At 36.3% G+C, this 14,157-nt stretch overlaps 1 protein-coding gene across 1 annotated transcript; it reads right to left on the bottom strand.

Moving 5' to 3' along the window:
• Positions 1-4,215: 4,215 nt before the first annotated feature.
• Positions 4,216-5,127, bottom strand: LOC140613382 (olfactory receptor 4P4-like). The gene has a single exon (XM_072791911.1). The coding sequence runs from the start codon at positions 5,125-5,127 to the stop codon at positions 4,216-4,218; it is 912 nt and encodes a 303-aa protein (XP_072648012.1).
• Positions 5,128-14,157: the final 9,030 nt, after the last annotated feature.

Raw genomic sequence — 14,157 nt, 5'->3', positions numbered from 1 at the left:
TCCCTGGGTGGCTCAGGTGTTTAGCACCTGCCTTCGGCCCAGGGTGTGATCCTGGAGTCCCGGGACTGAGTCCCACATCAGGCTCCTGGCATAGAGTCTGCTTCCCTCTCTGCCTGTGTATTTCTCTCTCTCTCTCTCTCTCTCTTTCATGAATAAATAAATAAAATCTTTTAAAAGATAAAAATAATTTAAAAAAGGTAATAATAATATTCTGTGTTTAAACTCACATGGAGAGCAAAACATCGTGTGAATTCCTCCTATGCATTTACCTGACAGATATTTTTGAAGATAGTAGACATTTTGGGGCTCCTGGGTGGCTTGATTGGTTGAGTGTCTCTCTGCTTTGTGCTCAGGTCATGATCTGGTTTCCTGGGATCGAGCCCTGCATTGTGTTTCCTCCTCAGCGAGGAGTATGCTTCTCCCCGTCCCTCTAGCCCTCTCCCCTGCTCATGCTGTCTCTCTCTCAAGTGAATAAATAAATATATTTAAAAAAATAGTAGACATTGTGCTATAGGCTGGAAAATGAATCCTAGAAAGAACACCTGGCAAGTAGTTCAATAATCATACTTCAGTGCATTTTTTTTGTGGGGTTATTCTTTTTCTCATAAAATCTTGTGGATCATCAAGAAAAAAATAAGAGATAATAAAAAGATTTTTGGTTTTGTTGCATAACATTCTTTCTAGTGGTTATTCCTTTTGATATATCCTCAAGACCTCCAAAGTCCCCTTTACCACACAGACACAATTATCACACACACTTAGGCACAGATATACACACTACATCCTCATACTTAAAAGTAATACAAATTCTATTTGGAAAAATGTTACATTAAACCAGAGCAAACAGATCTATGAATAAATAACCAATCAGAGGAATTTCTGTGGAATGGGAAGAATGTTTCCCTTGACATTTCAAGGGTTTCAAAGGCTCCAAAAAGCCATTGAAAATTTAAAAAAAAGAAGATATTAGTTATATGTGTGAAAAGTTCTAAGAATTGAAACATGCAAAGACAACCTTGGCACCACAGACATACACTACTGCCACCATGGTTTTTGTTGGATTTTGCTTGGCTCTGGGACAGGAATACCTCAGTCAAGCAAACTCTGTTTGGAAGCACTGAAATCATTCTGCTGAGAAAATGCACGTTTGGGCAGAGAAAAATATCCAGACAAATGGCAATCAAAACACAGGCAATCAAAATTTGTGCAATCTTGAGAGCTGGGATTGGATTATGTGATTCAGTGGACATTGAAGTAAACAATCATTAAAGTTGTAGTACCTCCCTATTGTAGAAAATAAATAAGCAAGAAGATATTCCAGGGGTCTGGAAATCTGCTGGATTTCATTACCGCCTTGAGGCACATGGGGACACACGTTAAATTTTTAGCCTTTCAGATAATACATACTTTATCATTATTGCATGATTGTTTGTGACATATGGAGAATTCTAAATGTATAAGAACAATATACATAGTCAAAAAGAGAAAAACAGTATCTTTGAATTTAATTCAGGAACTGTTGGTTTGCATTGTTTACATTAATTTGTTCAGGTTTATAGCTAGGAAAAAGAGAGACACATTGAAAAATGAAGCTAGATAATCATCTTCTGGCTCAGTCAAATTGAAAAATAAAATTCGTAAAAAGAAACAGTCATACAGGGCATAGGATTATTTGCAAAGGAGTAAGTGTACAGATGCATATCCATGAAGGATAAAGAAGGAATCTGAAATAGTTCTGGTCTGTTGACATATATGAAAAATCTTCCTGAAAAAGGTAACATCATGATTGTGAATTATACGTAAGACATGATGTCTAGAGCATGGGGCTGGGGAATCCTCAGCAGAGGAGATAGTTGAAATACAGCCACAGAACAGATAGATTCTAGAGTGTATTTGGAGAATGTAGACGGACCCAGAGTAGCTGGATGAAAACATCTGAGCAAAGGGTCACACAGAGAAAAACAAAGAAAGAGGAAAAATAACTAACATGAGTCTCTGGTTGCCATGTGCCATGTTAAAAGTTCACTTGTGTAAGCCAAAGTAACATTACATCTTTGGGAAGTACAATATCACACCATTTTCTAGATATTTTTAAAAGGGAGACTCATAATATGAAAGCAAATTGCCAAGACCCAGAGATAAAAGTTAGTGGTCAGTATATACCCACTTCTCTCTGACCCCAATGCCTGTCACTGTAACACCACACACTCAACCAACATAGAGACTTCTGAGAATGGCAAATTAGACTCAAATGATTTATGGAAGATTTCTGATAAACAAGCAGGAAGGTTGCGTGTATTCCAAGGAAAATAGGATCCCTTACAGATTTGGGGGGAAAGGAGTGATATGATCAATCAGTGATGTACTTCAGAAGGACATTTCTTGCTTCCTCACATACAGATGGTCACACGTGGAATGATTTCGATCCAAAGAGGTGACAGATTGCAATCTGATTCACAGTCACTTGCTTCTTTGGTTCATGTAACATCAGTCAAAGGTAATTTAGCCCAAGTGCCCAAAGAAAGCTTATATGCTTTGTATAATATCTCAAATAATACATGCCTTTGGTACACAGGATTGAAAGTACAATGAATACTACCTTATTTACATGAATTCTGACGTGTCATTGTAGACCACACATTCCCCATGGCAATTTTCATCTCTATCTTTCTCAAAATCCAGTTAAGAGGATTCAGCATGAGGGCGATCACAGTGTAAATACGGAGAGTTCCTCATCTCTGTTCTCACTGCCTGCAGGTAGAACCAAAGTACAGATACAGGGCATGAGGAATAAAACTACCACCATTACATGAGAGCTGCAGGTGGAGAGAGCTTTGCATTACCCGGCGGAGGAGTGGGTCCTAAGATTATGTGATATGAATATGTAAGAAGCCACCAAGACAACAGAAAAGGCTGCCACCACCACCACCCTACCATCCCTGAAATAGCAATCACTAAGATAGTACAACTCAGGTGTCTTTGCACACCAGTTTCAAAAGGGACTTTCTATCACGTATGTAGTGATATATCTGAACAGAACTGCAGAATGGTAAGTTGAGTAAATTTGGTAAAAAATAAACATTAAATAAGGGGTAAAGCTTGAACTTTTAAATCTGGCAATATTTTTGTTTTATTAGTAACTCTACCAAGTAGTCATCTGTCCAGTTCGTCGCTGCTATAAAAACACTAATGAATTACATCTCCCTTATCAATTTTTCTACCCTTCCTTCCTTCTGTATATAGGGCCTTGTATAATCATTATAATTTTAGTATTGCATTTATATGGACAAAACCGTCCTTGTGTATTTTCACCATCATCCTATCCCGGTTACACAATCTCTTCTGTCTTAATGATACTTTCTCTGGTTTCTAAGAAGTTGTTTCTTTTTGTATCTTGTCAGACATTCAAATAAACAGATCACATCGAATTTTTTTTCAGGTTCCTCTAGGAAATATTTCTCATGCATCTACTCTTCAGGTTATTTACAAAGATGATTTGTATTTCCACTCATTTCCATGACTTATGTCACGGGGTTTTTTGATTGAAGTTTTTGTTTGTTTGAGCTCTTATTTGTTTTTTGCTTATGTTTTACTTGTGAACATAAGAAAGCCTCTGGGTCTAATAAATAGAGACTTCATACTAATTTCTGGCATTTCATAGATCGCTGTTCCTTTATGGATTTTTTACATGAGCGAATACGTACAAGAGCAGTGAGTGTGTTTTTAATATCCTGGGTGACTGACTTCACTCTATTTTTACTAGTATACATATGTTTTAAATATTTTATTTATTTATTCATTAGAAACACACAGAGAGAGGCAGAGACACAGGCAGAGGGAGAAGGAGGCTCCATGCAGGGAGCCCGACGCAGGATTCGATCCTGGGTCTCCAGGATCGCGCCCTGGGCGCAAAGGCAGGCGCTAAACTGCTGCACCACCCAGGGATCCCTCGTATGACATTGTCTTAACTGCACATATAACTTTTTATGCATGTAAACTTACTCATGCCATCTTAAAATCCACAAAATTAACTATGTTTTAAGCTATGTTTGTATGGTTGAATTAATATTTCTTTGAGTTATTATGAAACTCTAAGTCCTAAGTTCTGTCACTCATAACATGATACCAGTAGGAGAATTACCCTGTCAGATGGTTTCCTCCCTCCCCTATCCACATGTAGCTGCCCCTCTGTTTTGCTAAAATGATGTTGAGCTCTCATGTTTGACACCAAAATTTTCTCATGGCATTTTTCATCTCTGAATTTCTCAGAGTATAGATTAAGGGATTGAACATAGGAGCAATGATGGTGTAAAACAGAGCAAATACTTTATCCTCAGGGAAATTAGTTGGAGGTCTAAGGTAGGCAAAGATGGAAGGCCCAAAAAATAAAACTATAACCGTGATATGAGATCCACAAGTAGAGAGGGCTTTGCGTCTTCCTTCTGCTGAGTGATTTCTTAAAGTGAATAATATAATGACATAAGAAAAAAATAAAACCACAAATGTCACTAAGGTAACCATTCCCGAATTGACAACCATAAGGACACCAGTGATGTAGGTATCAGTGCAGGCAACCTTTAGCAAAGGAAATATATCACAGAAATAGTGATCAATCTCATTAGGCCCACAGAAGGGCAACCTGATTACCATACAAAATTGAGGAAAGGAGTGGACAGCCCCACCAGCCCAAGCAGCTAAGACTAGGAGATTGCACCTTGTCCTGTTCATGATAAGCAGGTAGTGGAGAGGTTTGCAGATGGCAGCATAGCGATCAAAGGCCATGACTGTAAGGATTAGAACTTCAATCATTCCAAAGAAGTGCATGGCAAAGACCTGTAACATACAATTACCATAGGAGATGGCTTTTCTTTCCACTAGCAGGTCAGCAATTAATTTGGGTGTAACGCTAGAGGTATAGCAGATGTCCAGAGTGGATAAGTGGCTGAGGAAGTAGTACATTGGTTGGTGAAAAAGAGGGCTGCATCGAATAGAGACAAGGATCAGAAGGTTTCCTACCAAGAGAGCAGCATAACAGAATAAGAAGAGCACAAAGCAAAATATTTGCATGTTCTGGTCATGCGAAAGTCCCAAAAGAATGAATTCTGAGACATTCCTCTGGCTCTCCATGTGTTCTGGACTGGCATATATTGTAAACAGATGGGTTCAATATCTGAAAAGAAAGAAAACATGAATCTATACAAAATTAGCATCATGACAACAATACCATAAATTTACAAAAAATCAGACTGATGTCATTGAAGAAGTGATATTAATTATTCCCGACATTGAGATTTTTGCTTCTTTTTTATTTTTTCTCATTTTAGAAATCTATTGTAAATAATTCTATAATGGGAACAATAGGGTAAAATCTCAACTTTACCATTAATGATTAAGGAATATTTAAATGTTAGTTTGCTGTTAAAGAAGCAATTTTATTATTGTCAGTTATAATATTAGATAACAAAAGGAATATAATTTACATGATTTTTAAAAATAAACATGTGTGTTATAATGTGTACTCTGAGATCATGACCTGAGCTGAAATTAAGAGTTGGATGCTTAACTAAATGAGCCACCCAGGTGCTCCACAAACTGATATTTTTTAATAAATTATCTATCCTGAAGACACAGTCCCAAATAAAACAGAATTTGTCCAGATCATCCTGAAAGAAGAACAGGAGAGAGCCCTGTGTCAGGCATGGAACCTGCTTAAGATTCTCTCTCTCTCTCCCTCAGCTTCTGCTCCTCTCCCTCTTCTCTCTCTCTAAAAAAAATTAAAAATAAAAATAATCTTCCTTGCCCTGTGGACAAATATAAATTGCACATTTTAACTAAAATAGGTTCAGGCACATTAAAAGCAAAGAATGCTTGAAAATTATGCAGCAAATAGACTGTCAATGGATTCAAGTTGCAAAAAATAAAGAGCCAATTTATTCATTTATCCTATTTACAAATTACAAAGTAAACAAAATATTTTGTTTAAAAATAATCTAAATTTGTGATGGCAAGTGATAAATGATAAATAAAAAGAAATTGCCCAAGCATATTTGCACTTTTCATAATTCATGACTTCCTAGGAACTTCAGTATTTTGTACACAATCTAGGCATAAAATTCAACCAAAGAAGCTGTTACAGAATATAATTCTAAGGGAGATTTGTCTCAGCACTCGGTAACTAGATGTTGCATTAGTGAATGGATCAAAGATTCACAAGTTTGTATCTTGCACAAACTTGAGACATTATCTATAGATAGGGAAATGGAGTGTAGGAACAGGGAATGCACCCTGGGAGCTGTTTTAGCCAGTGTTGAGGAATTAACAGACATTTAACAAGATGCAAACATTGCAGCACACTTTCCACCTTTGTCTGATGCAATGAAACCACTATATCTGGGCACTTGGTTGAATATTTTAAAAACACAGAATATAACTGTAGCAAAGTTATTTAGAAGCCATCAAAACCACTAACAAACTCAAGACTTATGTCTTTAGGATCATTTTAGAAGTAACTGATGTAGCATTTTAAAATGGTGTATACTCTAAGAAACTCTGTTTTAAATTATCATTCGACCCTAATGTCATCAAGAAGAAAAAGACCTCCTTCTGTTCCCACTATGACTTTAGTACTGCTATCAGGCTTTCTAATCTCTCTCTTGTCTTTAACAAAGCAAAAGTAATTATCAGGTTCACAGTGTTCAACAGTGAACAGTATTTAAATAGAGGTTAATAATTTTATAATTCATTGATCAATTTTCACCTTACCTTATTACAGCCAGTGCTGATTCCTAATTTAGGAAATGGCATACTGTTTACAGAGATTTGTGTTTGCCTAAAACAAATGGATTTATAGTTAATTGTTAGATAAGTCGGTTAGTGTTTGTATATCCAAACCCAATTTTCAATAAAGAGATTCAGATAAAGGCAATCTAAGTAATTTATTAGCATCAAAAACTAATATCATGTGGAGGACAGTATCTTGATTCCCACCCAGTCCAGGGTTGCCATCCCATTCTTGTGAGCAAAGAACAAAGTTTGGGTATCCTGGAGGCCAGCAGGAAGAAGAGGCATGTTGATTCTTATCTCAATAAAAAAAAAAGTATGCAAGGTGACAGATTACCAATTACCTAAACTACGTTTATGAATACTTGGGGGGATATATTTTGCAGTTCATATAAATATATGGTCCAGAATTCTTGATCCCAAATAACTTTGAAATAATTTTTCATGGGTTTTAGCAAAATGAGCTTTCTTTCAGGTAGGAGTCTGTCTCAATTTCTGGATTATCACAGATGTTCCACGCACAGTAGCTCTTAAACTTTCATCCTGATATATAATGGGACATGCTATCATGATCACTGCTATTTGCTGAAATAAAATAGACCTGTGAATGCAATCCAGTGAGAAAATTATTGTCCTTGAAACACATACTATATTCTTGACCACAAGTCCTCAATTTGTTAAATAATCAAAATTATAAGTGATGAAAGGAAGAAATATTATTCATTCCCTGGTTGGAATCCCAGAACAAAAAAGATGTAGACACACAGAGAAGGATAATAACTGAATGGAGAATGGTTTTGATTCAGATTATGTTTCTATAGCAGTAACAATCTGAATATAAAAAGAAAACCAGTTACCTAAAAACTCCTATTAGTCAGAGGTTTGATATTAAGTGAACTGTGTCCTTATATTTGCTTTATTCCATTTTAGTTATGGTTATTTAGAATTAATGTGTGCAGTTTAAAATCAGACTAATCTGGCCAATGTTCTATGAGAAGTCGATCAACCATTTTAAGCAGACACTATCCAAACATTTTTCTCATTTACTTTATTGTTTTCCTTTCCTATATCCAATAACTTTTAATAAGATCTAAGTACACAAAATTAATTTTCCCCTTTCATACCATTTATGAATGTTGAGGTTATTGCTGACCTCTTAAAATTTCATTGTCCACATTTATAGAATCCATTAACTATTACATAATCCAGAAATATATTGAAGAATACCAAAAATAATGTAAACCACCCCAGTGTCATTCAAGGTTCAAATCCGCACATTAGTTTCCTTTTTTACCTTTTGGAGTCAACAGTCTCTGAAATTTCCATGTGTGCAAATATAACCCGCCTCACAAGGAAACAAAATCCTTCCACAAAATATCACAATATATATTAAAGAGGATGACCATGATAAATTTCAATTTGGAACAATCAGTTAGTAAAGAGAAATAGAATTACTCTAAAACATTGGTTGTCTTTGGCATTTCTTAATACTAATAATCTAGTCTGCCATTTCCCTGCACTGTAAAGATACAGTCAAATTATTACTTTATTTCTTTGGTTGCACTATATAAACATGCTGCATTGTCTTTTGATTGTGCTATTTAAACAATAAGAATAATTGTTCTTATAGTTAGAGTTTCCACTATGAGTTCAAATTTTCTCCTAATGATATCAGAATATGGCCAACTATAAAGTCACCTTAATTCAGTCAAATAAATCTAGTCCATTTTAGGGTGATAAGGTTTTTTGAAAGTTAGTAAGTTATTCATCATTGGGACATGCAATCATAAACTGGGCTATTCATAAGAGAATATGGAGAAAAATATAAAAGCAACCAAAAAGGAACTCAATAAAGTTCACTGAAACTTAAAGATTTCATTAACCTCAACTGTTTTCGTTCTCCTCATAATAATGTATAATAAGACTGCAGTTGGCTAAATTGTTTTTGTAGTAATCAAATTATCTTACGCTGCTACAGAAAATATAGCCCATGATCAGGATTAAATGGAATAAATTTAAGTAGCAGATAACCAACCCAAAGCACAGTTGGTGGAGCATTGTCCAATGAAAGTGCCATGGTTAATTCACCGATCATTAGCTTTCAGTCTCTGTAAGATTAGATCAAATCCTCCTGATCAAATCAGGAGGGCTCTCACCTGAGGTACTCACTCTGCTGATCCTTCTCCAGTATCTAAAGATGAAATAAAATGCAGAGATTATAAACCAATTATTTAGACACATTTAGGTTGATTCTCTAAAATTATTTAAGGAATATCAACAAGTCTTAGGACATTAAATTATTTACAAGGAGAATAGAACTTAAACATCCATTGACCATCAGGAAGTGGATTTTCAGACTTAAAAAAAAATTGTAAGTATTTTGAGATTCTTGCAAAAACAAATATACATTTTAAGTTCTAGGAGTTATTTATTTTGTGAGTATCCCTAAAGGGAAAGTTGATTCAGAAGAGCAGAATATAACATATGACAACACAAGAATTAATAGGTCTTTGCAACTGTAGAGAATTATCTCCCAGAGGCATTTCTGAACAGAACTTCATCCAAGGCTCTGTGTTGCTCTCCATGGTACTGACCCTGGTGCCTGTGGGCATTTTCTGGATATAACTTTACTTATCTGTGTGCTAGCCGGTGTCAAGAAGTTTCTCTGGAAGCTCCACAAGCCGACCTTAGGCTCATCTTGCTTTCTGAAGAAAAAATCATATTGCATGAAATAGTATTAGGGTAGTGCTAAGAAAGAATTCACTGAAAATTAAAACATACAACCATTTGGGATCCCTGGATGTGGCTCAGTGTTTGATAAGCATCTGCCTTCATCTCAGGGCATGATTCTGGGTTCCTGGGATGGAGTCTTGCATTGGGTTCCCTGCAGGGAGCCTGCTTCTCCCTCTGCTTATGTCTCCGTCTCTCTCTGTGTCTCTCAGGCATTAAAAAGTAATAACAATAATAATATAAACATTTATTTGGGCCATTAGAATTGCAATTTCGAAGACACAGACTCAGGTAGAAACCTAAAGTGTGTTCCCAGGAAGACAAAGTAAAACAGAGTCATATAGCTGAAAGGCTGTGAGTGTAATTCTCATTCAGGTTCTCTATACAAAACAGAGATTGGAATTAGGGCAGCTGGGATTGGTTGGGCTAAATGAGGGATTGGAGCTCCTTTAGAAGTAAAGAATGCAGATGATTCAGGGGTCATGGTGAGGAGGAAGTTAAGTCCAGGCTGAGGGCTTGCAGCTCTCTGAAAATTTCAAAAATCTTCATGGTTTCTTCAATGAGGACGTGCATAAATTCTTCCTCACTTATGGCTTCCTGATCTTATTTTTTAAAGAAAGACTCTCTTAAGTAGGCTTTCTTGCTCCAGTTGGAAATTTACTTTTACAGTAGTTTGGAAAAATCTGAGATGGGGGATGGGATCCCTGGGTGGCTCAGCGGTTCAGTGCCTGCCTTTGGCCCAGGCCGTGATCCTGGAGTCCTGGGATGGAGTCCCATGTCAGGCTCTGGGCATGGAGCCTGCTTCTCCCTCTGCCTGTGTCTCTGCCTCTCTCTCTCTCTCTCTGTCTATCATGAATAAATAAGTTAAAATCTTGAAAAAAGTCTTTAAACAAATCTGAGATGGGGAAAGACAAACAGAACCAAGCAGATGCAGTACAGTCCAATATGGATCATTATCTACAGTAACCTGCATCAGTAGAGTAGATAGATGGATAAAATAGTGACCTGCAATATCAGGACTCGAACTTGGGTTATTTATTGTCATGGATTAACAATGGGGAAATAGATGGTAGGGAAATGGAGGGCAGAAGAAAAGGAATGGTAAAGAATAAACAACCTGTTCTTTATACACATGTTAGTGTAAAAAAGTTATTTTGTCAGGTGAGAATATAATAAAACATGGGGGGAAATCAGGACTCAATGCAAAATTTATTCTGTTTTCCATTGGCTTAGTCCTATGTGATTTCATTTCTGCAGGTTATTTGGCTGAGCCCAAAATGTGCACACTGACATTCAGTGAACCAATATTCTTCCATTATGCACAGATCCATATACTAACAATTTCCTTTATACACATTAAACTTCAGATACATTTTTATAGGATCTTAGCCACTACAAAATAATGATAACAATTACAATAACAACAATTATTGAGAAATTATTTTGTGTCTTAGGGTCATTATATCATCTCATTTCACAATAGTGCATATTGTGAGATAAGTAATGTTAGTTCCATTGTTCCAATAAGAACACGATTCTTTGGGGTAAATACCCAGTAGTGCAATTGCTATGTCATAGGGTAGACTCTCTTTTTAACTCTTTGAGGAACCTTCACAGTTTTCCAGAGTGGCTGCACCAGTTCACATTCCCACCAACAGGGCAAGAGGGTTCCTCTTTCTCCACATCCTCTCCAACATTTGTTATTTCCTGTCTTGTTAATTTTCCCCACTCTCACTGGTGTGCGGTGATATCTCATTGTGGTTTTGATCTGTATTTCCCTGATGGCAAGTGATGCGAAACATTTTCTCATGTGCTTGTTGGCCATGTGTATGCCTTCTTTGGTGACATTTTTGTTCATGTCTTTTGCCCATTTCATGATTGGATTGTTTGTTTCTTGAATGGATTATAGAGGAAAGGAGAGGAAATGAGTGGGAAAAATTAGAAATGGTGACAAAACATGAGAGACTCCTAACTCTGGGCAATGAACAAGGGGTAGTGGAAGGGGAGGCAGGTGGGGGGATGGGGTGATTGGGTGATAGGCCCTGAAGAGGGCACTTGATGGGATGAGCACTGGGTGTTATACTATATGTTTGCAAATGAACTCTAATAAAAAATTTAAAAAATAAAAATAGTACTTCAATTATATATATATATATATATGTATATATACACACACACTCACACACACACACACATACACAATTCTTTAGAAGTTAAAACGATTTGCTCAAAGAGCTACTAGATAAAAATAAGAAAAGGAACTGTGTGCTTTCTGTGAGGGAAAGGAGCAGGTTTTTATGTCTACTATATGCTTCCCGGCTCTGAAATTGTAGTAATCAGGGGTCCCTGGGTGGCTCAGCGGTTCGGCGCCTGCCTTTGGCCCAGGGCGCGATCCTGGAGTCCCGGGATCAAGTCCCGCATCGGGCTCCCGGCATGGAGCCTGCTTCTCCCTCTGCCTGTGTCTCTGCCTCTCTCTCTCTTATCTGTGTCTATCATAAATAAATAAATATGTAAAAAAGGAAAGTGTAGTAACCCTGCAGAAATAAGAGATTCTACTACTTTAGCATGATGGATATCAGAACTCACTGTTTTACTGGTTGTCTATTTCAACGTAATGTTTTTGACCAAGCTTCTCTCAAAGAAGAGAGAATTGTGTCAATACACAGAAGGAGATAGCTGGTCGTATGTTTACCAATGACACACACAAATACACCAGGATACTCCTTAGAGATGCGTACAAGTACCTCATGTGTAACCCTAAGCCCTCCATGTGTCTTGGTTCATATTAACTTGCTCTTCTGAGAATTGATTTTGTTTTATTTTTCCTCATTTTCTAGCCCCTTCTAAAACCATTTGTTTTGTGGGTTATATGGGATTATTTATAAAACTGAGATTTCAGGTATTTTTGAAGATATTAGATTATTGTCTACAGGCTAGAACAAATGTACATGCTACATTATTATACATTACAAAATAATCAAAAAAATCCTTGGAAAATTAATATGTTAAACGAAGTCAAACCAAACAATAACTAGACAGACTTAATTTCCTATGAAATAGAACATTTTCCCTTGCTATTCTACAGGTTATCATGGATCCATGAAAAAAATCAGTAATCAGTTAGATGTGAAAAGTTCTAAAACTACAAGTAACAAAAGAAGATTTCCTGACACAGAAGAAAAACACCATCACATTTATGGTTTTTCCTGGACTTCTCCTTACTCTCAGGCAAGAGTATTTCAGCTGAGTGAACTCTATGTCCAAAATATGCAATCATTCTTCTAAGAAAAGGCAAATGCTTCAGCAGAGAGAAAAGTCTACACAAATGGGAACCAAGACACAGAGCTAATGGATTATATGATTCAAAAGGCAAGAGGATAAAAGAAAATTAAAGTTGTAGCACCTTCAAATGTAGAAAATAAGTAAGAAGACATAATAGGGAGCTGGAATCTCATGGATTTTATTCCTTTCCTGAGAGCTACATGGGATGTATGTTGAATTTTTAACTTTTCTGACATTACATATTTTATTACTAATGCATGATAGTTCATAACATAAAGGGAAGTTCTGGATATGTGAGAACAGCATGTAAAATGCAATAAAAAGAAAAGATAGCATCTTTGAATTTAATTCACTGTTTATTTATTAATTTGTATGGGTTTATTCCTAGAAAATAGATAAAAGAAAAATAAAGTACATAAAACAGTACATTTTTGACGGAGTTGACTCAATCCAACTGGAAACACCTATAAGAAGAAACACCAATATGGAACACAGGATTATTTTAAAAGGAGTAATTGCACAGTTTCATAGCAACAAAAGAACAAGGAAGAAATAATAAATACTACTGTTTTGTTCATGAATTGGCAAAATCTTCTGGAATAAGAAAATATCAGGAGTGTGACTTATACGTAAGACATGAACACTAATGCGTCATGGGAGCAGCATTATAAGCAGAAAAGATAGAGGAAACAGTCATAGAGCTGATAGACTTTAGCGTATGTTTGGAGAATGTAGAGGAGTGCCGTGTAGCTGACTGCAAGCATCCAAGGAGAGGGAAACAAATGAAGAAAAGTACAAAAAGAGGAAAATTCTATGTTTCTAGAAGCCATATGCCCTCCTCAATCTTCACACATGTTAACCAAGGCAATATTTCAACTTTATAAAGTACAGTATTACACATTTCATAGATATTTGAAAGATGGAGATGCATATATAATTAAAGCAAATTGCCAAGACACAAAGATAAAAATGTCCCAGGGTCAGTAATCACTGAGCTCTCCCTGACCCAAAAACTTGTCATTTTAACACCATCCTTTCTACCATTATAGTGCCTTCTGAGACTAGCAGATTCAGCCAGGACCAATTGTGATAAACAAGTGAGAACTTTAGATTTTATTCCAAGGAAATGTTGTTCTGTGTACATTATTGGAGAGGACAGTGCTATGATTAGGCATGTGTTTAGAAAGACATTTCTAAAATTCCTCACCCATTCAACCACATTCAGAACTAGTTGGCAACCTTAGTGTACATATTGCAATCTGAACCACAGTGATTTGCTTCTTGTCTCTTATATTGTTAGAGCTCATTTAGTTCAACTCCCCAAAGAAAGCCATATGTTTTCTATAACATCTCAAATTATAAATA

The sequence above is a fragment of the Canis lupus genome, chromosome 21, assembly GCF_048164855.1.
Source record: "Canis lupus baileyi chromosome 21, mCanLup2.hap1, whole genome shotgun sequence".
Lineage (NCBI taxonomy): Eukaryota > Metazoa > Chordata > Mammalia > Carnivora > Canidae > Canis > Canis lupus.
This window is presented reverse-complemented; position numbering and strand designations above follow the sequence as displayed.